The sequence below is a fragment of the Hippichthys cyanospilos genome, chromosome 3 (genome assembly GCF_059441005.1).
Source record: "Hippichthys cyanospilos isolate Australia breed blue-spotted pipefish chromosome 3, RoL_Hcya_1.0, whole genome shotgun sequence".
Classification (NCBI taxonomy): Eukaryota; Metazoa; Chordata; class Actinopteri; order Syngnathiformes; family Syngnathidae; genus Hippichthys; species Hippichthys cyanospilos.
The window spans coordinates 19,071,343-19,099,283 of NC_142371.1; the positions used below are offsets into that span (position 1 = coordinate 19,071,343).

The 27,941-nt window shown below is 40.7% G+C and overlaps 2 protein-coding genes across 3 annotated transcripts in view; both read right to left on the reverse strand.

The window, feature by feature from the left end:
• The window catches only part of ephb6 (eph receptor B6), a 36,586-nt gene extending 21,122 nt beyond the window's left edge, over nucleotides 1–15,464 (reverse strand). The window contains exons 1-2 of one of the 2 annotated variants that reach the window (XM_088409958.1): nucleotides 15,368–15,464; nucleotides 5,336–5,400 (exon numbers count right to left, since the gene is read on the reverse strand). In XM_088409958.1, the coding sequence (XP_088266084.1) occupies nucleotides 5,336–5,400; nucleotides 15,368–15,425 (123 nt within the window). In that variant the 5' untranslated portion in view covers nucleotides 15,426–15,464. The remainder of the gene's footprint in view (nucleotides 1–5,335; nucleotides 5,401–15,367) is intronic. The other variant, XM_088409957.1, reaches the window with a different exon arrangement.
• Nucleotides 15,465–16,981: 1,517 nt separating this feature from the next.
• slc2a3b (solute carrier family 2 member 3b) lies at nucleotides 16,982–27,483 on the reverse strand. Its single transcript, XM_088410148.1, has 11 exons — nucleotides 27,394–27,483; nucleotides 27,204–27,277; nucleotides 24,385–24,492; nucleotides 23,870–24,030; nucleotides 23,564–23,804; nucleotides 23,017–23,179; nucleotides 22,742–22,929; nucleotides 21,384–21,488; nucleotides 21,208–21,309; nucleotides 20,729–20,932; nucleotides 16,982–20,086 (listed from the first exon to the last, which is right to left on the reverse strand). The coding sequence occupies exons 2-11, from the start codon at nucleotides 27,225–27,227 to the stop codon at nucleotides 19,826–19,828; spliced, it is 1,557 nt and encodes a 518-aa protein (XP_088266274.1). The 5' UTR covers nucleotides 27,228–27,277; nucleotides 27,394–27,483; the 3' UTR covers nucleotides 16,982–19,825.
• Between the last annotated feature and the right edge of the window lie 458 nt (nucleotides 27,484–27,941).

The following is a 27,941-nucleotide window of genomic DNA, read 5'->3' on the forward strand; positions in this document are numbered from 1 at the left end:
TGAGGATTTCCGTTTGGACTGAGCTAAAAACACAACAACATAATTGCGTATTTTCCGTTCACATTTTAAATTTGGTCTTGTGGGCAAATTCTCGTGCTACAACATTTGCATAGAATTGCATTTGGATAATTGCGTGACTATCGTAAACTCAACCCAAGTGTCATTTTTTCTAATGTGGTCAATACCATCACGGCTTTTGAGCACTTCATTCACGGGGAAAACCCGGCGGCGCCAAAGCTGCCCTCCTCTAAGGACGATGAGTCAAAATGTAAATTTAGTCCCTGCGGTTTAGTTTGACCCATTATCCAGCGACGGTGTGAAAAAGGCTTGTGTAGCCCCAAATCCTTTTATGGTGGTGACATTGAGGAATTATGAATTAGGCATCACCATTGTACCCATTCTTCATGCAACAATCGAGGACGTGGACAAAAGGTTCGAACAGAGCCAGGAACTTGTTGGTCTTTGTGTGACTGTGACAAAAATCTGCATCATCGCAGAACATTTGGTCCAATTATAATAATGATGGGATGCAGATATGAAGACTCGGCCGTGCTGTCACAATAAAAGGAGTGGATGTTATTTGAGTCGAAGATGGAACTGAAAGGAAGGCAACATGCAAAAACACACCGGTCGCAACATTAGGTACACCAAGACGAGCCGTGATATTACATTAACAACTGATCTGGACAAATCCACAGCTAGGAGGAAAATTTCATGCATGTAAATTTTCTGCAGTATTTACATGCATGCAGTTTTCGTCGAACCGTTGATAACGGCGTTTTTTGTTTTTTTTATATTAACTGAATATTTATGTTCAAATCATATCATAAAACAATGTATTACATGAAACCCTGACTGCGCAGGCCCCCGATTGGAATGATTTATATGTAAAACACGATCCATAATATGACAAAAATTATGATGCATAAGTCACTCCGGAGAAGATTGAAATAAAAACAGAAATATTACGGTAATTAGGCGTTACAAAACCAATACACGATATTTTGGAAAATGCGATCAATATTATATATATATGTATTATTATTGCCCAGCCCTAATATATATATATATATATATATATATATATATATATATATATATATATATATATATATATATATATATATATATATATATATATATATATATATATATATATATATATATATATATATATATATATATATATATATATATATCCTTGGCTTACTGGTATTCTTGCCCAACATAAAAATAAATAAAAATCAATTTTCTACAGGCCTGGCTTCCATGCAATGAAGTGATATATTTATTTCCACAGACTGCTCTTCATACAAGATTATTGAAAAGAAATGGCAAACACTCCGCCAAAGAAATGAGCCCCAACTGCCACCCGTGTTGTAGGCCCCAAGGCTCTTAAAGGGACGGTATCATGCACCTCTTTCTTAAAGGGACAGTAGCACAAATGTCCATTGGGCAGCGAGGCATACCAACCAACAAACAAATATCTGTCCAGCCCAGAAATTTAAACTGTTCACAGGATCATAACAAGTAAATGATTCCAAACACTGCGAATGGGCCGGTTTGGTTGTTTCCTGACCCCAAGGCTCCCGCGGCAGCCGATTCGTTAGAAACTAAAAAAAATCGGAACATTTCATGTTTCTGATTTGATTGGAGCTGAAATGCCGGCGAGCCTGGTAATCCCTCCGGTGACAGAGGACAGGGAGGGGTGGCGGCTCGGACCCCGAATGAGGACGCACGTACGCACACTTACACACACATTCAAGCGCGCGATGGAGCCAAAGTAGCCCCTTGTGGAAGGAGAAAGGCGTCAGAAGAATGCAAGATGCTGTGAGAGATGAAGTCACGGGGCGCGGTTGGGTGCGCTGACTTTGACCCCGAGAGAGCTAAAGAGCATTCGTTTGCATGCGAAAGGAGGTAAGATTCAGAGGAGAACGGGAGGGGGGGGGGGGGGGGGGGGGCACTGTCGTTAAGAGCATGGACTCGCAGCGAGGGACGCAGGATCTCCATGTGCCCCGAAGCCTTGCTAAAGATGGCATGCGGAGAGAAAAGTATAGAAAGAGTTAAAAAAAAAAGAACACACACACACACACACACACACACACTCAAACATATACAAGCAATCACAGCTACACAGCCCCCCCCCTCCCCTTCCTGCCCCCCCTTGATCTGTTTCTTTACTTGTTGCCTCAGGTCATACAAGTAAAATCTTCATGTGGCATGCACTTTCCATCATGCGCGCAGGCACCAACGTGCTTGCACACACGCCTGCGCACACACGCGGGGAGGGACTTCCATCGTGGACAAATTCCATAAGGACGACTCATGGAACGAAACTGGTCTTGTTCCATGATCATATAATATCTAAATATATAATATTGTATATGTATCATTATATATGTTAAGAATATTAATGATAAAACAATATAATACAAACCTCTGCTACTCAATTTTAGTATGCAAAGCCCCCCATAGAAGAGAAAACTTTTTGCGCCCCCCCCCCCCCTCACTTGGCGCACTGACTATAAATAAGATTATTTATAGTTATTTATACAAGTATACCTAAACCTGAATCCTTTTTAACATTAACAAAGGAAAAAAGCAAAATAAATCAACTTTCAACAGCTGTTCATTATTTTTTACAGCGTTGATATGGGTTACAGCTTAGTCTAAAACAGAAAAAAATACTTGCACATTTCAGGTATAAAAAAAAAAAATATATATATATATATATATATATATATATATATATATATATATATATATATATATATATATATATATATATATATATATATATATATATATATATATATGTTAATTATGGATTACAGGTAGAGCATTTCACAGTACATTTGGCTTTTAGTTTTAGAGATTTTTAGTTTTTTTTTTAGTTTATTCGAGAGTCCCTGATGCGACGCTCGTGAAGATAAGTGCTGAAGATGATGGACTGATTGATGTTTTGTGGCCGGCCGGCATTAAATGATGTCATGAAGGGGGTGAGGCTATCAAACGGTAAGAGGTGCGGCTTCGGTAAACGAGACGTTTCACTTCCTGGTTATTAATATCCGTAACATAAAACAAGTCTTTCCGCCATCCATTTTTGTCCATTGTTGGGTCTATTTTGTCTCAGCAAACTTCATTGTCTCCCATCCGAAGACGAGACATTAACGGAAGACCGGGATATCCTCGACTGTGGGGATGTCCTCGACTGTGGACGCTAGGACTGACTTGGTCGCTTTGATGAGTCAAAAGAAATAAAGCTCAAAATTACATTTCTACAGCTGAATATAAATAAATAAAACTTTAATCTGTACTTAAAGATAATAACCCAAGCGCATATTTTCCTATTCATTATTCAATTTTCCTCATCACTCTGGACTATTGTTCACTTTTTATTCACTGATGACAATGGATATAAGGTGAATGTGTGTGTGTGTGTGTGTGTGTGCATGTAATTAGGAGACATATTAGCAGCGCGCCACAATCACTCACAGATGAATGAACTTTACTGACCCAAGACTTGACCCTGGCGCAGTCACGCAACCAGCCATGCACACGCACACACGCGTGTAAAGAAGAAGAAGAAAAAAAAAAAAGGCAAATAATCACCGCAATCTCATCATGGATGAAATCACATGACAAAGAACATGCGGGGGGAATTTCAGCCCCCGCTGGTGGGCTTGGGGGCATAATCTTTTTTGGTGGTCAGCGGCACACCTGGAAATTACCCAGTGGGCAGGGAAAGACAAATAAGTGCTGGCTTGGATTTTTTTGCAGGGCTGTCATCATCCCGCCGAGTTTGAATTCGTGGAGAGGAAAGCCCCTCGCCATCTGTATAATTTCACTTTTTTTTTTTTCCCAGTAAAAGATGATTCCACTCGGAGGTGGCTTGTAATCATGCGGGGGAGACGGTACGAGCGCATCTGCGCCGCTAATCCCGCCGCGCGTCCTTTTTCCGACGCCGAGCCCAACCCGAAAGTAATCGGAGCCGACCGAGGCCCTCGACTGGTCGCCTGACAATCGCAGGGCGCGCGGCAACAAAAAACAACTACGGTTTTGTTTTTGTTTTTTTTTCAACTGTGAAGCTTTGATTTAGTAGGAGGGATTTTAGAGAATGTTTTTGGGGTAACATGAGAGCTACAGGAGTGTGTTTGGATGAGAGGCCTTTGAAAAGTGTGGGAGAATTTTTGAGAGGGGTTCCTGGTATTTTTTTTTTCATCAGTGCCTACCTTATTATTTGCTCGATTATGGAATGTAGTCTGCTCGGGGAAGTGAACGGAATAAGAATTTCATTGTGTAGTATTACACAAGACAAGAAAATTAATTGTGAGAAGTTTGGTAATGTGTGTGAGTGTGAAAATTTTGGTAAAAATGAGAGTTTTTTGTGGTTCCGTGAGAGAATGTTTTTAGAGTGAGAGAATATTTTGAGCTAATGAGGGACTTTTGAAATACATGAGACATTGTTTCGTGGAACTGAAAAGACTTGTTGGTGTGAGAGGTTTTATTGCCAATGTGAGAGAGTGGTTTCTGGTATGCATGAATTTTTTGGTGAGTGAGAGGTTTTCTTGTGGTTTTGAGTAATTTTTGCAAGTGAGGGGGTTTTTGAATGAGAGGATTTTTGGTGTGATTGAATTTTTTGATGTGTGAGAGGGGGTGAAAATGTGTTACATGTACAGTATTTGGGTGACATTGTGTGAGTGAAAGGTTTTCTGGTGGCTTTGGGTCTGGGAAGACGGTTTGAGAGAAGGGATTTTTGTTGAATTTTCGAATGTGTGAGAGCATCAGAAATTGTGTCAGAGGTACAGTATTTTGGTGGCATTGTGAGAGAGAGAGGTTTTATCGTGGCTTTGAATGTTTAGCAAGTGAGAGATTTTTTGTGCGATGAGTTAGCGCGAGAAACATTTTGTGTGAGAATTTTTAATGTGTGAGAGGTATTTTGGTGACATTTTTCTGTTGGCTTTTCACAAGTGAGGGTTTTTTGCGAGTAAGAGGACCTTCTGTGTGAGGAAGAACTTTAATGGTATGTAAAAGTTTTTTTTATGTGAGTTACTTTGGAATTTTGTGAGTGGGAGGTTTTCTGGTGGTAGAGAGAGGATTAATGTGAGAGCAACCTTTGAGTGAGATGTTTTTAATTGTGTTACGTGTTTTGGTGTGTGTGTAATAGACTGAGAGATGCTTTGTGTGTGAGTTTGGAATTCTGAAGAATGTGAGAGTTTTGTTTGAATGAGAGATACGTTTTCTCTCATTGATCCACTTCTACCAGTGGGTTATTTCAATAAATCATTCAGAAATGATTTTGTCTTGATGTCTGCCAAAAATAGCGTTCCATTACCCCCGTATCCGGGTAGGTGGTCCAGCCCAGTTCTGAGGTCGACTCTGTCGTGTCCAGCAGCATCACTGTCACAGAGAAAAAAAAAAAAAAAAAGACGACATCGGTTAACACATCAAAACAATGACAAGAATGATGCTAAAAATAATTCATTTCCTCATCTCTTTGCCAAATAAAAATCAGCAGATTATTGGTCCATGGAAGAAATCCAAATCTGGTGGCCTTTGATTCCCTCCCCTCACGCCGCGTAATCCCGGCGCTCTCCCACAACGTGCGTCTGCCAAATCCGGCAAACCGAGAGAGGATGCCTTCGGAAAATAAAACGAGTGACCCGAAAAGGTCAACCTCCATATAAAGGTCAAACCATGGCGAGCCGAACATAGCGGAAAAGCGCTCGTCTCATTTTCAGACAGCTGATTGGAAATTTGGGGGAACTGAGCGTTTGATTGAAGTACGTTTCCACGCGTCGCTTTTGGAGCGCTTGATAAAAGCAATACGCACTTCGACGCAGAGCGCTGCATGCCGACACTTGACGGCCTCCCACACAAAAATGAAGTAGCGGGCCAAGGTATTAAAAGGATGTTGATGTGAGCTAAAACACATTTTTTAATGCGCCAGCTGGAAATTTCAGCAGTGGAGAATATGCAGCTACCTCATGTAGAAGTACAATTACAGAACATTACATGGCAAATAAACTGTCTGTAGCAGCAAAATATTAGTAGCCATTTTAGCTAGCTAAAACAGCACACTTGAGTAAGCCTATTTTGTTGAAAAGTGATCAGTAGGAACGGCAACTGTGTCAGTTGTGTTAAGTACATCTAATAAACAACGTTTGAAAAGTCATCCAAAGACTCACGCTAGTTTTTATGGAGTGCTACGAGTCGCTGATGCAGTTAGCATTTACTGCTGTTTGCCGCAGCTAGCGTTGATAGCCACAAATTTCGGAGACGCTGCTAATGGCTACCAACAGTTTCCATGTAATACACATTAATAAAAATAAAAGGCCAACATAATGAAGTATTTTACAAAGCATTGTTAATTAGCATAATTAGCAACTTGATTTCAGGTGAAAGTACTGTTGTTGATGATGAGTCAAGTTTGCTGTTGTGTTGTGACATACAGCCAGGATTTACGTCAAAATAAAAGTGTGCCAAGGCATTGGTGTCCTTGTTTTTTTGGCACATGTTGTGTCGAAAATCTCCACCCCCTTGAATTAAAAAATAAAACTTGTAGTATTCTGTGTAGCGAGCGATAGTAAAGCATTTAATAAACAACAATAAACAGGAAGGAAGACAACTAGGTTCTTTTTCTCGCGAGGAGAGCAGGCAGAAACCTGTCTTTCTCAGAGCTCTTTCCTGTCTGGTTATCTTTTCCACGCCTTATTTATTCATCTGAGGTATAAAAGCCATTGCTGCCCTAAAAAAAGTTAGAGACATCTGACAATCTGTTTGTGATAGTGGGGTATGCAGTTTACAACTCCATGCTGCTATCTTCTCAAAAACATCAAGAGCGACCCTATTTTGCTTTTGAAAATTTGAAGGTAGCTCATAATGTTGAAATTTGCTGATGAAATTTTCGAGAAAAAAAAACAAGTCATGTAATGCCCAAAATAGAAAGGGCCCTAAGATCGACCCTTGTGGAACACCGCAGCAAAAGAGGAACTAACTGTGACTTTTCCGGACCAACAACCACATAAAAGATTTGATATATCGCTTTAAAAGATTTTAAATGCAATACAGGCAGTAAAAAGACAAAAACAAGGAAATAAAGAATGAAAAAAAACCAACAACACATAGATAACTCTTGCTTGGGATGGATAAAGCAAATAAAAGAAACGCCGAATGTCATCCAAATGTTAGCTAAATTTGCCTCGGCTTTGAACGCATCTCTTTCGGTGGTTTATAAATAAAATGAAAGCAATGTTTTCCTTCCCAAATCCCAGACTGGAAAAGATTGCTTTGTCACCATTGTGTTAGTACACACATTTTCTTGGGATGGGGTCTACACTTAGGATCTAGCCACAGGAATTTTTCCAGCTGGCTTCCAAAAATCCCGCTGGCCGCCGTCCGCTTCATCCTCGCCTCCGTGGCGCGGACTCGCCTAACCCAAGTTTCCCCTGCGCGGCGACTCGACAAAGACTTCCCGTCGGGTTTTTTTTTTTGTTTCTTGCGTGGAGAGAGATGCTCATCGCCCGCCGGGCCGCAGTCAGCGTAAAACACGCATAGGGAGGCCCCGCGTGTTTATGGATAAATAATTCTTACGGCGGTCATACAATTTTGATCCCTTCCTACTCATATTTCATGGCGCACGATTGTTCACCGGAGAGGAATTTCTCCGAGATCTTTCGGTCGGCCGCTCGCTGCTTTCGTAGCGCGCGGGTTTGCCTCAGGCACAGAAAAAAACGTAAAAACGACAAATAATAACTGTTCTGGCTCCTTATGAGCCATTGTACCATTTCTGTTGTTACAAAACTGTTCGTTTCATTCATTTAAAAGTTTGCGTGAATGTGAAAGGACAACCGGATCCTGTTGCATTGTGCACTTCCTGTTTTCCCATCGAGCAAGAAGGGAATGCTTGAATGGCGACAACTCACTAGTCCTCAAGTCTTGAGCCAAGCACAGCCTGTATGTATATATGTTTGTTATGTTTAGAGTTGTATACGTTTGTTGGGGTTATTGTTTGAATGTTTGTATCATAAAGACGGGGGAAATCAGTTCGCTTATGTGGATTAGCATCGAGTTAGCGATTAGCATCGAGCTAGCGGATAGCACATTAGCTCGCGACTGTTAGCATGCTTGTCTAACCTCGTGCTATGTCATGCGGCATTCAAGTGGGCTGGTTACTTTGTTGTATTTTATTTGCCACAGCATGTAAATAGTTTTTATGTTTTTCTTGTTTCAGTTTTACACCTACTTAAAGCATCTAAAGTGATTAAAAAGGGGAAGAATCACCAACAGGTGTCTTTTTTTGGAGGAGTTGACTATCTGCCTAGCTAGCTGAAACGTCAGCGAGGGCAGAATAATAACAACGACGTGATATTATTAGTGATATCTCTAACCCCGCCTCCCCATTTTCTCCTGATGCTCTGACTAAGCTCTTGAGAGATTTTTTTTTGAAGGATTATTGTATTTTCCATACAATGAGGCTCACAAGATTATAAGGTGAACCTTCAATCAATGGCCTATTTTAAATCTTTTCATATATAGGGCACACCACATTATAAGGCACATAGAATAGAAGCTACAGTCGTGGCTGGGGTTGCGTTATGCACAGACCTATACCCACCGAAGTGCTGTCATGTGTCCCTAAGGGCACAATGTTTTGCAGAAGTCATCATAACACAATTTAGCAAAAAAAAAAAAAGTTTCATGTTTCAATGAATTTGCTCTCAATTTGAAAATATAACTGTAGTCTATTTTACTTACCTGCAAGGACTGTTAAAATTGCACATAACCTCTGAAGTGCCTTCACATACTCATTGGGGCACAGCACGGTGCAAAAGTGTCACTACAACAAAATTTTGCAATTGATTGCTTCATGCGCCAATGAATTTGCTCTCAATTTGAAAATAAACTGAGCTGTTCCTGTTACAGCATTACAAGCATTAAATTAGATTTGCAGAAACCTTTAAAATCTCATGTACCTGCTGAAATGCCTTCACATACCCCTCTGGGTACAACATTTTGCAAATGTCACCACAACATAATTTAGCAATAGGTGTCTTCATGTTTGAATTCATTTGCTCTTAATTTGAAAATTAAATTATACCCATTGAGGGCTGACAAATGAATGCATACAATGTTTTGCAAAGGGGTAACCATGAAAAAATTCCAATTCATTTGTTCTTAGTTTGAAAAAAAAGACATACCGTTTATGTTATACATTAAAATACTTTACACAAGATTTGCTGACAAAAACCACCTTAAAATTTCACGTACCCGGTGAAATTCCTCAACATACCCCGAAGGGAAACCGTACCATTTCTCCGAAGGACAAATCAATTTACTGTTAAAAACCTTTTTAAGTCATCAACAGCTCTTAACAAAATGCAGCATACAATATGTCATGCATGACCCCCCTCACACACACACACACACACACACACACACACACACACACACACACACACACACACACATTTAGTCATCAAGCGCTATTCTTTTTAACAGATGCTGCTCGTGTCTCTCCAAATTGAATTAACTTCTGCTCCGGGGTATTAATTCAGCCAAGCACGAGTAATAACACGTATAACGCTTCAAAAATGAATATTCATGTCTATCTAGTTCCCTGTCATGAGAAGGTGGTGAGGGCACAAACTATTGCGGGACAAACGTCGCGTACGTGAACAGGTCGTCGCCGGGGAGTCTCATGCATGTCTCATGCCGTGACATTTACATGCTGAATAATTCACGGCGACATCCGGAGCTAAAGCGTTGAGTGCACACCTTTCAGGGAATTAAGACCTGGCGACATGGACGAAAGAAAAAAAAAAAAATGGGGGGACATTTGCTCGCAGGGCCACTTGGCTGTAAAAGCCTCTTTATTTAACTCTCACACACACACACACACACACACACACTTTGTTATTGGCCCATCTGACGGCAGAAACACTCAGCTTTTGTTCCTGACGGCTCCGACAAGTGCTGAGTCTGCAATCTGGACCTGAGTGCTGTTGCGTTTAAAGGACGGGGCTTGACCGGATTCTTTTTTTACCCACGCGTCCATCGTGTCCCCCCCCGTCCTCCATCCCGGTGGGAATACGTCCGAATATTCATTGATTTGCAAACCTCAGAGTTCTCCCTCGAAATGGGCTTGTTCATGGTTGAATATGCGGTAATAACAATATTCAATACAATATGCGTGATTGGATTGATGTTTTCAGGCTTCGGCGGCCATTGCGCTGCGCTTTCTAGTGTGCACGCTAGGCCAACAGGGTGAACTGTAACGCTACATGCAAACGCGCAAGATTTACAAAACAAGCCCACCACTACTGTAGCTTCTATTCTATGTGCCTTATAACGCGGTGCGCCTCATATATGAAAAAATTATGAAATAGGCCATTCGTTGAAGGTGTGACTTATAATCTGGCGAGACGGAAAATAGAGACTGTAGAGTACTCTACGTTTTTTTAACTCTCGTATGGTATTTTGACCGTTTTTGGGTCATTTTCTTCCACATCATTCTGGCTGTGTTTTAGCCAAGGGATAGCAAGCTCCTGCTAGTTTGCTAACTTAAGTAGTTGACTTTGACACGTCACCACCTGGGTGAAATTTCAGCTCCCCACTGTTTTCTTTTAATATTTTCCCTTTGATATGGAATGCCTGTGCCTCCCATGTGTATTATTTATCTGTAAAAGTGACAGCAGGCTCAGCCTTGGCGTCCGTTAAAAGCTGAGGGCAAAGCGCGGCAACGGCGGCGAGAAGAGCGCCATTGTGTTTGTCTCTCGCCGAGGCTAAAGCGTGGGTGCGAACGCTCTCGTCCGCAGTGCAGCGGTGACCCGCGTTAGTTCACGGGCGACCTCCTCCGCCTCGCTCACAGCTGAGCGCACCCCCAACTCGCCGACTCCAAATCCATTTTCCGCATTTGGCGCCACGCTCTCGCGCCTGGAAGTGTTGTGTTTGTTGTCGGCGCCGCGCCCGCTTTCACGCCACATGTTACTTTAACACCTTACGCCATTCCGCAACGACTTTTCGTTTATTATTAAAAAAAAATACACCAGGTTTTAATGCGACTTAACCCTCGTGTAATATTTGCTTGCAAGAAACAGAAATAATGTCCTTGCACTAATATATATATATATATATATACCTGCATGCTAAGATTTTCTCCTTAAATGGCGGCACTTGGCCCCTGATGGGCTCCAGATGCTCCGCCCACAGAACTAAGCCTGCACCAGACCATCATTACGCGAGACCACAGGCGGCCAAGTATGCGCCAAGACAGAGACAGCAGCAAAGAAGGGCACGTGAACCTTTTTCCCAAAATAAGCACGGAGGGGGTCATCCAAAAATTCTCCCGCGGTTTATCCCGCTTGCTGCAACACGATGCATTTTTTTTTTTAGCTTACGACAGAGATAAATTAGTCAGTGGTGGCTTTGCACAAGCGCCATCTAGTTGCAGTCTGGCGTAAAAAAAAACTTCTCAGGAATAAATAAACTTTTGTGGATTTGAAAAACAGCAAGAGGGGTAAAAATTGTCATCAGAGAGGTCCGAAGAATCCTTAAATATGAAGAAACAGTGGCTACAGAAAGATTCACTGGCTTTGTTGAGTCTTGGCTCCGCCCCTGGTTGCCATGGTAACAAGCACACTCCTCTTTTCCAATGAACCAGAATCCCCCCATCAAAACAGAGTGATATAACTCAGCCAGTTTGTCAGAAAATGACTGTAAATGTCTCTTAAATCTGTAAATGGTTCTTGGCGGAGGATAAAGAAGGTACGCCTGTGAGTTTTGTTCCATTTCCTGTCTACATGTTAGTGTTTTGAGTTCAGGTATTTTGAACGGATCCTTTTAACATTATAATGCAGTCGTGGAGGAATTAATAGTTAATAAGTAAGCTTTGATAGCAAATGCAAGGCGCGCCACTTCACTTGCATATTAAATCGTTTAAATGCTGGAAAATGACAAAAACAAGTAAGCTAAACATGACGACGCAGCATGCTGTTTTTCCCGCGAGGTCATAATTTTTTCACTTTTTTAGTATTTTACGGCAAATCGTGTAACATCATCTGTTTTATTTTCGGCTCATCCGCCTGAAAATTGCGCCACAAATGTTCATTTGCATAAAATTTAACAAACTGCAGACAAGGATTTGCATAGGAGTCACTAGAACTCAATATTTTCTCAAGTTGCTTTATGTTCCAGTTCATTTGTTCTTAATTTGAAAAGATGCAGACACTGCTTTTGTCAGGGCATGAAAAAGTCATTGAATTGGATTTGCTGACACCTGCTGTTGAAGTTTCACATAGCTCCATTGGAGAAGCGCCGGCAAAATGAAAAGACGGCTTATCGCGCTTGATGAAAGGGTGGCCATGGGCCTAATTAAGACGCGTTTAAAGAGCAAATCCCCTGCGGGAAAGTTGGCACACATGACTTTGAAGTGAGAATGTCAACGCGACCATTAAAGCTGGATGCCATGCAGGAAAAAAAATGTAATTTGTAATGTGGTTTTTTTTTTGTTTGTTTTTTGCTAGCGAATCCTGATTTGCAGTTGTGTTTGATCTTTTGTAAAGTTTTTTCTTTTTTAGCTATTTTTCTTTAGCTTTTTTATTTTAGATTTTTGATGACATGCTGCATTGCTTGTTTTGTATTGAGTTTTTGGTTGCGATTTTTTTTTTGTATTCTTTTTGTTTGTCTTTTATTTGCGCTATTTTTGTATGTTCTTGCATTTTGTAATGTATTTTTTTGCTCATTTGTTTACGATTCCTGATTCGCGATGTATTTTGTCTTTTTATAGTGTGTATTTTTTTTACAGTTAATTTTCTTTAGTGTTCATTATGTGATGTTGCGTTTCGTCTTTTGTAGTGTGTTTTTTGTTTGCAGATATTTTTCTTTTGTTTGGATTTTTGAAAACAGCAATGGACGACCAAAATAACTTGAATGTTTGTTTATTTCCGTGAATATTTGCAATGGGGGTCCTTGGAAAATTTGCTTTGCTAAAAGGGGTCCCTGACTCCATAAAGTTTGAGAACTGCTCTAACCGGAGCGCTTTTAATTGGATCAGCTGGAGAGCTCATAACCTGTACACGATCCTCCCCGTTTTAGTAATATTCCTGTGTGTGAACAAGGATGGACTCGGACGTTGGTTCAGTCTGCTCGCTTCTTTCATTGAAATTAATGGCGTAACAACCTCACCTAACACAAGCTGCTATTAGCTCCAACTGAAGATAAAAAATGTGCATCTGTGCCTCAAAACTCGCCTTAAGTGGCTGACGGATCAATCTTACTCGAATGGTGATGAATAGTTACATTTTATAGGATGTTTTTTTTGGTGCACCCCTCCTCTCTCACCCGAAGCCTGCCATGATAGGCTCCAGCCCACCCGTGACCCTAATGAGGACAAGCGCTATAGAAAATGGCCGGCTAGCTCGCGCAGTCAACTGTTGTCATATTTGCGCGCACGAAAGCCAAAAAAGAGCTCAAGAAATGACCTGCTACGCAGAACCTGACCAGACAGCCCCGACGTGCCGGAAACGGACCGATTTATACGGATGCCCCCCCCCCGCTATTGGGTCAGTGGTGTATTACGTTGAGCTTGATTTCAATGACAGGCAGTCAGAAGTGCGCGGCGGCCTCGCTGCCACGCTTTCATCCTCTTCCAGGCCATCTGCTGCGGGCGCTGATCGATGGGCGGCCCACACGCTGACGCCCAAGTTAGCGACCGCTCTTTTTGCGCCGTTGCTGACCGACACAAGTCAGTCATTGAGATTTTTGTTTTTTTAAAAAGAACTTCTAAGAGCAGTTTTTAAAACGAAATTGCTAATAACAAGCTCAGGGTTTGATGGATACATATTTTATTTACGGAACAATATCAGCGGTTCTAACAATGATCCCTGTGGAACACCGTAGATGTTTGCTTATTTGGATTGTCGACGCTCCATTAAATAGCGCAATAACTTTTTGGAAAGGGAATATATTTGAAAAGTTCAGGTGGAAAGATGGAGAAAGGTCAATATAAGTACAAATAAATTAATGTAATGTAAATGTAATGTAAGGTAAAATCAAGACACGGGTAAAGTATAATGTACACAATGACATACACATTTAAAAAAAAATCCATAAAGGACATAAAATAATAATTGAATTTTTCCTGTTGTACAAATATTTTCTTTTGCTTTTGTATTGCAATATTTGTGTCTTTTGGGGGTATTTTTTTTCTCTGCCAAAAAAAGCATAAAAATGAATAATAACATTAACAAAAAATATATATATATATATATATTATTCCAAAGAACAGAAAAATTCAGAAAATGGAAAAAAAAAACAACTTAAAAAAATCTGAAAAAAACAAAAAAAAACATTGGAAAAGATAAATAAAAATAAAAAAAACAGCCGCAAAGTAAAAGTCTTAGAAAAAAGTAGAAAATAGAATTCTGTCTAATTATGCTTAAAAAATACATACAATAAAATAATAATACTAAATAATATTAATAAATATTAATAATAAATATTATTAATAGATCATCATCATCATAGTAATAATCATACTAATAAATAAATAAAAATAAACCATATAAAATGAGAGCAGTTAATGGCTATATCTAACGTGTCATCATCACTACAAAGACACGATTGACATTCAAATTAAGTGAACAGGTGTTTCGCAATGCTTTTTTTTTTCTAGACCGCATTCAAGGACACAACACACACCAACAGGCGACCCCCCCCCCCCCACCCACCACCACCCCCCCACCCCATCACCCATATCTGAGTCATTAGACTATTAGTGGGAGCCTTCTACTCACTCATCTGCCCAGGAAAAAGTCTCACCGAAAGCATTTTCAGATGAAGAACGCAAAAAGGGGGCAGGGGGGGGTGGGGGGGGGGGGGTTAAAGGCCACCTTGGGGGGGGGGTCCCCCACTTTAGGAGGACAAAGTAGCTTTCGCAACTTATTGTTTTACTTTTACGATTTTTTTTCAATCTATTTCCATATTCTTTTGTTTGCTGCCACACGATAGGTCCGAACGCGCACCTGCCCCCCCCCCCCCCCCCCCCCACACACACACACACACACCGAAACAAGGTGAGCGGGTGCTCCTCCTTGAATTCCATACATTGTCAAAGAGTTCCCACCTCCCAATACGACGCACGCGTTCCGAAAAATGAAACGTCCTGCAGCCTATCCGTGCGTCCACTGTTGTGTCCACATTGTCTTACAAAGACACGCAAGACGCCACTGCAAAGGCCAGGATGTCCTGCACTGAGCACACTTGGACTTCACAAGGTAGCTCCAACGAGTCCAAACATATTAACCAAAAACCAATGTCCACTAGAATGGACACAAATCAATATGAAGAAAAAAAAGTTACTTCTTACCTTCCTCAGCTGAATTGGGCCGGAGAAAGAGACAGAGGGACAGAAAGACGCTCCACATCTCCACTACAGAGTGACACTGACAGCGGGCCGGGGAGGGAGAGAGCGTCAAACAGTGAGAGATGTGTGTGTGTGTTACGTGTGTGTGTGTGTGTGTGTGTGTGTAGAGGGAGGGAGAGGAGGAGTCTGTTTGTTCCCACTATCAGGAGCAGGATGAATGGATGAGAGTGGGGGAGGAGGGACAGTCATATTTACAGAGCAAAAGAAAAAAAAAAACAACTTGGCCTATGTAAACAAAATGTTGTCGCCATGGAGACGAGGGAGTTCGTTGAAAAAGGTGTGAAAAGTGGCTGGCATCTTGTGGCCTTGCTCACATGTCTATATGACGCGCATTTGTTTTTAGTCTGTATGCTTTGACTCGTTGGAGCGCCTCGACTAAGTCCCGGTGTCCCCATACGAGGACATCCCAATGTTTTTATCGATATGTGTTTTGGTGGGGTGGAAGTGACTTTGATGGCTTTCTGAGGACACAGGAGTGGACACGAATCAGCCTGGCTCTAAAAGTTAACTCGGGGTTAAGGTCTCGGCCTGGCTCACGCTCGCCACCCGCTGGTCAGCCGCCAGCAACGCAGCTTGTTGACGGGCCGCTTTTCACGCCCCAGTTCGCGGCAATGAGGAAGACTTGAGAGGACTTCTCAAGCCCGCCGGCTCGACACACTTAGATGGCCCCATTCCCAGCTGGCTGGGGGGCGGGGCCCCAGGGCTCCTAAATATGGGGATTTATGTCTAAAATGGATCATTAGGAAATAAATTGCTTGACTGTTTTTTAAGGGTGGCAGTGACTTTTGTTGGATTCAATCGCAATTTCAAGACTGAGGGGCGACAAATGTGCGGTTTGATTATTTCTCAAGATCGTTTAGCCCTAGATAAAATGATTTTTTTTTTGATTTTTGGCGAGATTATTTTTTTTTAAGTGTGCAAGGGGGTATTTGAAATATTTCATGGGGTACTTGAGGTTTAATTTAGTACCTTGAAATTGAAAGTACATTTTATTTTCAAACCAAGAGCAAATTAATTGGAACATGGGTGGATGATGATCATAATATAGCAAATTATTGTTGTTATAAGTATTGCTGTACAAGTTTCATGGAAGACAAGCCAGAAATAAAACAGATGTTACACAATTTATCTTCTGCAACTGTTGGATAAAATATGCCTAGATATACAGTACCGCTAAAAATGCAGTTCCAACGTTTACAAGACAAATGACAAAAATGTTTTGTTAGGGTGCTGAAAAATGGTGCTAAGGAACTGAACATTACAAGAAGCAGTTTTGAAAGTGTTAAAAAGTAAAGAGACTTCAGGCTATTTAATTCCAGTCCGACTGTAAGTTTACTCTTAAACTAAACCTTCAACAAATAATTGCACATTCCGTATTTTAAACAGCCACATAACTTTGGTTGAATGAAAAACAAATCATGAATAACTTTATGACGCCTTTAAAAGCATTGACAAAATTAGGGAAAGAATGCAATGTGTATAAGCGTGTGCACAAGGGTAAAAAAAGAAAAAGTCAAAGATTAAACATCAAGCAAGGCAAAAAATGTGAACTCTTGATCTTGTTGCATATTTTATTCCGCCGCCCGGGCCTACTTTTTGCTTAGTTTTGTTTTTTTTGTTTTTTCTCGCCTTTTGGGTCGCTCCAGTGAGCAGGCGGCGCTGTCACACACACATAGGGGCCGAAACGGACCGGTCACGCACTTTCAACCGCATTTAGTCAGGACACATCCATAAAAAAAATTTTCACACATGCACAACTTTATTTCCATTTCAATTAACCCATATAAAAATGCAAACAAAAATATACATATTAAAGGCGGGTGTATACAGTATATAGTGGCGCAACAATAGCGATGGGTAAACGAAGCCTCGTGAAACACTTGATATTCTTTTTTGCTCCTCTAGATGGCACTCTTGGTTCGACGACGATATCTTTAAAGCACGAGCGCCATCTAGAGGACGAAGGCTTCGCGAGGCTTCGTTTTCCCTTCGGTACGTAACGGGAGCGGTAAAGTAGACGGAAGTGCATGGAAAAAAAAAATAATCAGAGCATTTAAGGAGTGTACATCCTTACCGATATGTTAGGTACCCCTCGGTCAAATTGAATGGCCAGTTGAAGTAAACGTAAACATTGACTGGCGTCTTCTTCTTGACATAGCGCATAAATCGATAGAATGCATCCAGTGGATTAATATGAAGTGCAAATATGACGTCGCATTCCGCTGTTGGCATTCCAAATCAAACAAATGCTCTTTTTGCGCGCCATTGAAATAAATACAAGCCGCTAGTGTTTTGATTGGATGGATTGGCTGAGCGGTGACGTCATTGTACGGAGTGATTTGTCTTTTTTTTTTCCTCAAATATGCAGTTGATGTTTTAGTTCTCGCGGCCCTGCCCAACGTAAAAGTGCGATTTTGGCGCCCTCCTGTGGCATCGAGGAGCTATGTTGAAGTCAAAGAAGGAGATTCATTTAGTTGATTGTAGCCACGTCTAATCGTAAAAATTAAAAAATTACAAATTACTTGTGGCATTGTTGGCATTCAGAAAAGTATATATTTTCATTTTGTGCAGATGTCACAAAATGACGGCGATGCATCAGCTTATTATGGGATATTTAGCAAAAACTCACAAAATAACGATCTTTTTGTTAACATCCTGAGAGCTAGCTTATTTGTGTCCACTGTTCTGTCCATTTTGTCTCCATGAGACATGATTAGCCAGAATGTCCTCTTCTGAGGACAGTAGGACTTACCTTGTCTTGAATGAGTCATAAATCTTGATGAGTCATAAAGATAAAAAGAAATGTCCAATACAGTGGACACGACTGTAGGCTTGCTCTCGGGGATTAATAATAAAATATTTTTTAAAAAATTGGCAAAAAAAAGAAAACTAGCGATTTTTATTTTATCATGTTGATATATTTTATTTTTATTATGTTTATTGTCTTACTGTTTGCCTGTAAAGAAAAGCCGGTCCAAAAGGTGCTTGTGAATTGTACTGTACTTTAATTTCTTACACAAAATTTACTATGATTTTTTTTTGTTTTTTTAGCATGCACTCTACAAATATTTATTCCTTATTTTATTTAACATAATTTTATAAGGTGTGATCTAAAAAAAAGGTCAATTTGGGGAAAATTCCAAAATAATGCAAAGACAATTTGGAAAAAAAATAATGGATTTAAAGTGTCCATTATAGTCTAAAAAATATGCTACTCCTCAGATATGAAAACAATTTTTGAAAAAACAGGACAAAAATGATTCTTTTTCATAATAATAAATAACAAGTAAAAACTAATAAGCCTGTTCTAAACCAAACAAATTAATTTCTAAACTTAAATGAAGTCAAAATGAACGTCTGTAACAGCCCTCATTAAAGGGGAAGTCAACCCCAGATTCATATATATATATATATATATATATATATATATATATATATATATATATATATATATGCTTTAGCCATATTATTGTAAAATCAAATATTCTGGGTTGACATTCCCTTTATCAATTCACTTGCTGTCAGCCCAGAAAAAAATCGACTTTTGACGTCTATGTCCGTCAACGGCAGTGAATGAGTTAATTGTTACTTTTTTGTTTAAATGAAACTCCTCAACTCATTTCATGACCAAGCCACCAGCAGATGGCGCCAAAGCAACACCGCGAAAGCCAAAGTGCGATTAAGCGGTGGTTCTTCGTAGCCGAGCTTGACGAAATAACTCATTTGATGACAGCTCACGAAAAACATAGACCTTTGACGTCTATATCCGTCACTGGCAGTTAATGAGTTAATTTTGATTTTTTTTTTGTTTGTTTGTTTAAACGAAGCTCCTCAACTCATTTCGTGACCAAGAGGCCAGCGGATGGCGCCAAAGCAACACTGCAAAATCAAGTTTCTCGGCAGTAGACGTTCACACAACCTGTTTCTTCTTTAGCAGCAGATTCCAACACTTACACAACATTTACACACATACACGAGAAGAAATATTCCTCTGCAGGGGTCTCGGAAGGTTTTTTTTGTTTGTTTGTTTGGTTTTTCGGGGCAGGACTCCAAGCCGCGAGTGTTTTGGGGGTCAGCCCGGCTTTTTCCGGGCTTGACCTCAATGCGGAAAAGCTGAAATCCGCCAGCCTTCTAACGCGGCTCTTAACACTGAAAACCTTGATCCTCTTAAAAAGGAGGCAGTATGAGAGGAATGCCAACAAATGATTAAAAGGCCAGCGATTCCGTTTAAGCAGGTTTTACGAGGACCCGGGTTCATTATTTTGGTATTTCCTCACACACACACACACACAAAAAAAGACCCTGTTTCATGTGATTTGTTTTCAACTATGAAAAGTCATAAAGACGTTTTTATGACACTGACCTTTTCTAAACCTTCTCTCTCGTCACGTCGGCTCCCCCTTAGGGATTTTCGGCGGGGAGGGACACCATGGGGACCTTTTCCGAGGGGGACGTGGGAGGGGGTTCCTTGCTCCCGGGGAGGCCCGCGACTACGGCTTCGGGAGCCGGGGGGGCGGAGGATTTGGCGGCGCTGGCGGCGAAGCCTTGGGCGATGTCGTCGAAGGTCCGGCCTCTGGTCTCGGGCACCCGCAGGAAGGTGAAGATGAAGAAGAGGATGAGTAAAATCGTGAAGATGATGAACACGTACGGACCGCACAGTTCCTGAGGGGAAAACGGAGCTGGGATCAGTTGGGCTACACGGGCGCCCTCTTGTGGTGTGCGAGGGGAAAAATATCATGAGAATGAAGCCTCATGAAGCACTTGTGGGGTTTTTTGTATTCTTCTTTTGCTGGACATGCTTTGTTTCTTATAAAGTCTTAATCTAGTCTAGTCTTAGTCTAAAGTTCTTATAAAATATATATATATATATATATATATATATATATATATATATATATAAACTCAGTTTTACAAGGCATGCTATATTTCTTGTCTAAATAATAACTTGTCTGTCATCTGACTTTTTAGTAGTGATGGGAATATGAAGCCTCATGAAGCCTCATTTGTGCAATTTTTATTTACTCCTCTAGATGGTGCTTTTGGTTCATCGATAAAGGCTAATGTAAGGGAAAAGTACTATATTTCCATTGCATCCTTATACCAAGAGCGCCATCTAGAGAAGCAAAAAAAAAAAGGAGGGGGGGGGCTCATGAGGCTTCATTTTTCAGCATATTGACAGAGGCTCCCCACACTTTGCTTTTTAGTCTTTTTCTTTTTTTCTTCCAATAAGTCCAAACACAAATGGACAAAAACAAACAACAGGCTGGCGGGTATTTTTTAAAATTTCACCGAGTGGATACGCACCTCCAGTTTGGGGAAACCGAGACCCACCAGGAAGTTGGCGGTCCAGTTGGAGAAACCGGAGACGGCCATGGCGGCGGGTCGAGGGCCCTGGGAGAAGAGCTCGGCCACGATGAACCAGGGGATGGGACCGGGGCCCATCTCAAAACTGGCCACGAAGGCGAACACGGCCACGATGGCCAAGTAGCTCAGAGACGCGTTTGTCTTCTGCTCGGGCCAAAAACAAAAAAATCAGGTCAATTTTTGTTTTATTTTCTTTTACCCCAAAATGCTTTGCACTGGTTAAGGGGTGTTACATCACTGAAAAAAAGTTTGAGAACCACTGCCATAGTTGGAGCTAAAGTATACATTGGATTAAAAAAAAAAAAGTCTACACACCCCCTCATTCAAATGCAAAGTTTTCAATATCAAAAAATGAGACCAAGAAAAATTATTCATTTTTTTTCAAAAACTGATGACTACTTTTCCCATGTGTCACTCACCACAAGAGAAAGAGAGATGGTCATGACCAGGGCTGAAATCGCCATCCCTCCAAGTCCTATCAAGTGCAAGGTCCTTCGGCCCGCCTTTTCCACCAGGAAGAGCTGGACCAATCAGAAGATGGAATAAATAATCTACACCCAAAAAAAGAAAATAAAAAATCACGTGTGGCACTCACGGAAACGACGGTGAACACCGTGTTGACCACTCCAGCGCCGATGGTGGCGTAGATGGGTTGCGTTACACCAGCGGTGGCAAAGATACTCGTTGAGTAGTAGAAGACCTTAAAAAAAAAGTTGTAAGTTTGAATCCCAGCTCTGAAAGAATGACAGCAATGAGATTAGGCCACAAAGGTCGCCGCGGGCGGCGGCGTGATTGTCAGCAGCCATTAACACATCCAGTCAGCCCGCTTACGTGACCTTATTAGCACAACTGTAACAAACGACGTTGCGATCATCTCCTCTGACCCCTCGAAAGGCTGCAATTATTCCGCTCGATCCAAAACAGCCCCAAGGACAAAGACAATCCCGTCATGTGCTTCGTTTAGACACAACAGGCGATTTGGCGCCCTCTTGTGGTTTCTATAGGGAATTTATAAAGCTTTTGAGAGGGGAACCTTATTTGTGGAATTTGGCTGACTACGCCAGTGGCTTGCAACCTTTTTTCAATTAAGTACTCCTTATGAAATATAGCCAAGTATATGTATAAAACAAAAAAAATAATAAAGGCGGAGAATGTTTTGCAAACTACTAGACAATTGAACAATACGTTGCGTCTTGGTCCAGTTGATTTGCCATTCATTTGAAAAGAAATATGTGATGTTCCAGTCATTAGATCAAAATGATCATATACTGTTACTGTCAAGAAATGATAAATATCCAAATAATTTAGATTCACTGATACCTGCAAAAAAAAAACAAAAAAATGTTAAAACGTTACGTACCCCTGAAGTTCCTTCACGTACACCTAAGGGTACAATATTTTGCAAAAGAGTCACTATAACACAATTAAGGAATAACTCACTTTATGTTCCAATCAATTTGCTCTTAATTCGAAATTAATTCCTGGTCTTTTCGTGGCCTTAAAAGCAATAAATTACTTTTTCCTACAAAATGTATTCACCATAACACAATTTAGCAATAAGTTGCGACAAGTTCCAATCAATTTCCTTTTAATTTGAAGAGAAAAGTATCCTGTTCAGGATACTGAAAAGCACTAGATTTGATGATTCCTGCAGAAACCCAGTTCAAATCTCACTTAACCCCCAAAGTACCTTCACATATCCACGCTTGAGAACTGCTGCATTACAGTATACACTGACGATTTGACTTAAGAGTGCCCAACCTTTTAAAATTTTCACGTTATGAGTAGTTGCTTTGTTGATTTTCTTACTTTCTTTCTTGTGCGTTATTTTGATGCTTAAATATTAGACCTCCCAATTAAATGACCGCTGATTGCCTGAATTTTCCAATTTGAAAACGTCCAAAATTCTTCTTCTTAACTTCTCCTGGAAATTCCTCAGAAATTCGTACTCACGGCGTTGATGCCCGACAGCTGCTGCGACAGCTGCAGGACGATGGCGATGATGATGGGCTGGCGGTAGTTGTGCGAGCGGAAGAGCTCCAGGATGGTGACTTTCTTCTCCATGGCCATCCTCATGCCTTCCTCCTTCATCTCATCCATGTCTTCACTCACATCCTCGGAGCCACGCAGACGCTCCAGTGCTGCAAAGGAGAACAGCAGAAGTGGCACTATGAGTGAGGGAAAAGAAAATATGTGAATGAAAAGTCATTTGTGTGGTAGGTTAGGACCTTTCCTGGCTTCATCTTCCTGTTTGAGGACAATGAGGAGGTATCGAGGACTCTCGGGACAGAAGGGTAGCATGATGCTTTGGAGGATTGCAGGCAGGGCGGTCAGAGCAAGGAGGATGGGCCACAGAGTATCAGAGCCCAGAAGAACCTCCAGACCAAAGATCTAAACCCCGAAACAAACATAAAAACAAAGAAAGAAACAAAACAAAACTTTTACGTTGATATGGTGTTCCGCAGGGCGCGATCTTGGGGCCCCTGCTGTTTTCCTTGTATTTGAGCTAAATGACTTTGAAATTAGTTTGCATGACAGCGCTGGCATTATTGATTGCAGTTGATGTATATGTCTTAGGATAGGATAGCTATTAATGTCATTACACTTGCACAAGTAAATGGCAACGATAATTAGTTAAAAAGCCTGGAATTGTCCAGGAGACACACAAAAACTATAACAGGGGAATTAATAACAGTAAGCCTTGTCGGGATGCAGCCTAACCTAGCTTAGATAAAAAAAAAAAAAAAGAGTGCAAGAGGGGTCCCCCTTTCCTACCTGCGCCACCAGGATGCCAATAACCACGCCCAGCTGGTGCAGCGTGCCGAAAGCCCCCCGGAGGGCGGTCGGGGCGATCTCGCCCACGTACATGGGCGTCAGTCCCGTGCACAGACCGCAGAAGACGCCGATGATCAGGCGTCCGACGATGATCATCTCGAAAGAGCGGCTCAAGGTGGACAGCCCCATTAGGCCCCCGCCCAGCAGGGCCAGAACGTTGGCCAGGAGCATGGATTTCCTCCTGAGAGGGAAGATGATCGGTGAGGAACTTTGCGGATTCTTTCGCATACTGTTGACTTTTCTAACCTGCCAAATTTGTTGACCATGGCTCCCACGCTGAAAGAGCCCAGCATGCCCCCCACACTAAAAATGGCCACGGCAAAACTCCACACCATGGTGGTGGCGCTCGGACTGAAGGGCTCGCCGAAGCGCTCCAGGGACACGTTTTGGAAGAATCTGCGCAGTTTCTGTTGAAGTCACGGCAAAATAAATAAACACATTTAGGGATTATCATTCCACATTTACTAGCATTGTGTTAATCCATCCACGTGGGGGCAGCATAACGCTTGCTGTGCCCAGTCAAACAATTATTATAATGATTTTCATATTCAGCAAACGTAAAAATGAGTAAATAAAATTTGTAAATTATAAAAATAAGTAAAATAAATATAAAAATAATATTTACTATAACCATTATTTTTAATATTAATTTCTAAATTTATAAGGGGAGGAGCCACCATGTAGCTCCACCCCTTGCATATTAGACCTCATTTAATTACGCATACATAGAATGAAAAAAAAAAAAACAACTTGACACACACCTGCTCAGGCGCATTGATGACGCCGGTGTTGTACCCAAACTGCAGCGAGCCGATGACGGCCGTGGAAACGCAGTAGAGCAGGTAGAAGGTGACTTTCTTCTGCTTGGGCTGTTTCATGGAAAAAAAAACAAACAAACAAAATGATGCGACGATAAAACTGCGCTGCTGGCTTTTCTCACAGAACCGCCTGTGTTTGAAGAGCGAACGTGGAGCGTTTCACCAGTTTGACAAAGCTCTTGTTGTTTATGGATACACTCGCCGTCACGCACGCACAATGAGCCTTTTCCACATATCTGCTCTCGCCGGGGCCACAGTGCTCGCTGTGTTACCGTGCTCGAGTCAGAAACACCTGCAGGGACCGGGGACGGAATTCTCTTGTTTTTTATCCCGCCGGCCTCTGAAGTAAAGCGGGATTACTGCATAATAAGCGGCTAACGCTGCAGAAATTTGCTGCGCGTGCAAAAAAAATGCGCCCAAAGGATCATTATGACAAGTCTACACTGGTTTGGAAAAAATAGGTAAAAAAAATCACTCATTCAATCCCAAAGACGTATTTTTACGTTTATTTATTCATGATTTAAGACATTCAATCACAGGTATTTATTCATATAGTTTACATTTATTTTCACGTGTTTGGTTATATGAGGTTAAATGAATTATGTTCTAAAGTAATCAGTTACCTAAAGTAATTGATTACTTTGGCAAGTAATTACTTGGGTAGTCGAATACTAATGTAGAGTAATTGATCACAAATTAAAGTAATTGATTAGTTTGGGTAATCAAGTATTACTAAAGGTACACTTAAGGTAATTGATTATATACTAAAATCCTAAAATAGTGATTACAATATACCTCAATCGCTGCCATTGACGACTATAGACGTCAAAGATTTATTTTTCATTCATTAAAAATATTCCTAAAATAGAGTCATTATAATACATTTCATTCAGTGCCATTGGTGGCTATTGATAAACGATCCATTTATATTTATCTTTTAAAAAATTACGTAAAGTCAGCAAAATACATCTCATTCAGTGCCATTGACGGCCTTAGACGTCAAAGATCCATTTTGCCCGGGCAAGCAAAAAAACGTGATATGTATTTTTGAATTTGTGAAATCAGAACTAAAGAGTTTGACCGTAACGCATGCATTTAATTGCCGTTTATTCAATCATTTTATCCATTAATGATTAAATATTAAATAATAAAATTAAATAATTTTATTTAGTCATGTTTACTACTTAAAAATATATGTCCTGGCCCACCTTTCCGTCCTAAAAAATAAATGTGACTTATGCGCAGGAGTTTGCCCCCCTTGATTTTTAGTTGTTTTTCATTTTTTTTTTTTATTGCAAGAGGGAGTCAGAGATAGCACGCGTGCACTTGCAGCGACACGCTTTTTGTTGCCCAACTGCCAAGCGACGTGAGGTGAAAACGATGCCTGTGAAGCCTTTGAAATCCGGGGAGTGGTCGGGACCTTTTACCAGACCAAGAATCAAACGTCAAATGCAAAAGGAGTTTGATGTAACAGAAAACAGATGCTTGAATTGTAATGCATTTACCAATAATAATAAAAACTATTTCACTCCCATTTGATAAAGGGAAGGTCAACGCCCTTTTTTTTTTTTTTTTTTACAATACTCTGTTCTATGCAGTCTAAAAAAATATTCAAATTAATCCAATAATGTCATTTCTAGGGGCAGCTATTTTGCCACTATCTGTCGACTTAAAATGACATCACAGTTGCTCAGGTAACGAATCGCAGGTAAGCTTGCGATTGGTTGTTACCTGATCAACTGTGATGTCATTTTCTGTCGACAAGCAAGGGGCAAAATGGCCGCCCCTTGAAAAAAAAAAATAAAAAATATATATATATATATATATATATATATATATATACACACACACAAATGTAATTAAAAAAATTCAATTTCATACAATTCCGTTTATTTAATATATACATATATATGTATAATTTATTGTGTATAGTTTTAAGTGTTATGTTATTGTCTGAGGAAATACTGAGTGAATTATGACAGTTATATATATTATATATATAAGTTATATGTATATGTATATTTCTTAAGTGCTATGTTAAAGGCTGAGAAAATACTTTATGAATGATGACTAAGTTTACATGAAATGGATTCATGTATTAAATGAACTGATTTCTATTACTTTAGCTACTTTATTTTACCGTCAAACATCTAAGGTGCCTTAGCTGGGAATTTCATAAAACTGAGCATGTCACTGGGCCCATTTTTTTTTCTACAATTCCATGCATCACTTCTGACTTCTGTGTATGCCCGCAAGCAATGTCTAAAAGTGAAGTAAGCTTGGCGATGACCTAACAGTGCGCAACAGGTTACGAAAGACAAACCACCGGCGAGGACGATTTGTAACAGTTTGAAATCGATACGCCGACGCGTATTTTCGGGATGGTCGCGAGACTCCTGCGAGACCGGCTCTAGCGTCGGACGCGTACCTGACTTTGCGTCTACGGGTCGTCGTCATCTCGCGTATTTACGCACGCAGGCATCACACTCAGGTTGCAACTTGCCTTCGCTTCTCTCTCTCTTAGTCACGTCCCCAAAACGCTACGTTCTCATCCTCCCCGTGCCAGAAAGGAAAATTACAGAATTGCCAGCCTGTGACTTAATCAATTGCAGCTTTTTGATTCAAATGTGAGCTGCGCAATGCATTCCTAACAAACCAGTGGGAATCGGGACTAAAAGTTTACAGGTATTTGGAGAAACACGCTTCGGGAAGCTTTACGTGAAAAATGTTGACTTCAATGTTTTTGGGAAATGAATGTCTACCTTGTCATCTTCCATGCGTTCCATCTTGACACTTCAGGGGGAAACACACCTCTCTGTGCAAACAGCTCTTGGTCCTAAAAGCAAATTTATAAACAAGCAGCAGAATGATGTCATCCGGTAGAAAAAAAAAAAGAAGAAGAAAAAAGAAACATCAGCATATGCAAGTCCGGTGGATTGAAGATTGCCATACCTGATGGATTTGGGATGGTGCGGACTCTTTTTGCGGTGCAGAAGAATAGAGATGGTCTGCTCTGGCTTCAACAGCAGCGGACGAGAAACTCCTCCTCCTCTTCCTCCTCCCTCAACTTCTCGACGCACATTTGCCTCCAGAGGAGTGCTGCAACAGTCTCCTTCAATAATATTTCTTCAAGGCGTTAGCCAAGTAACTTTATTTCAATTTATGAGGCAAAAGGAAGGACGAGTATTTCAAAGTATCGGATTTCACAAAAGCGCTCGATACCAGCCGCTGATACTTATGGGGATTTTTTGAATATTCAGCCAATTTTAGCAGTGGCTCATATTCTTCTCCATTCCAATTATTAGTAGTTTTGAGAAGACAAAATGTGGGTGGATTATTTTAAGGTGTTGGGTATGCAGATACAAGGCACCATTACCTAAAATAGTATTTCACCTATTGATATATTTTCAGGAGTAAAATAGTAGAGGAGGGATACAGGTTTTTGCATATTGATTATTAGGACCCAAAAATCCAAAACGATAATAGGAGCCGATATTCAT

Coding starts and splice junctions, on each gene's coding strand:
- slc2a3b (XM_088410148.1), bottom strand. CDS start 27,227: ATGGAACGCATGGAAGATGACAAG. Junction 24,031..24,384: donor TCATCAATGCGCCTGAGCAG/GTGTGTGTCAAG, acceptor TGACTTCAACAG/AAACTGCGCAGATTCTTCCA. Junction 20,933..21,207: donor CCATCTCTCTTTCTCTTGTG/GTGAGTGACACA, acceptor TGGCCCGAGCAG/AAGACAAACGCGTCTCTGAG.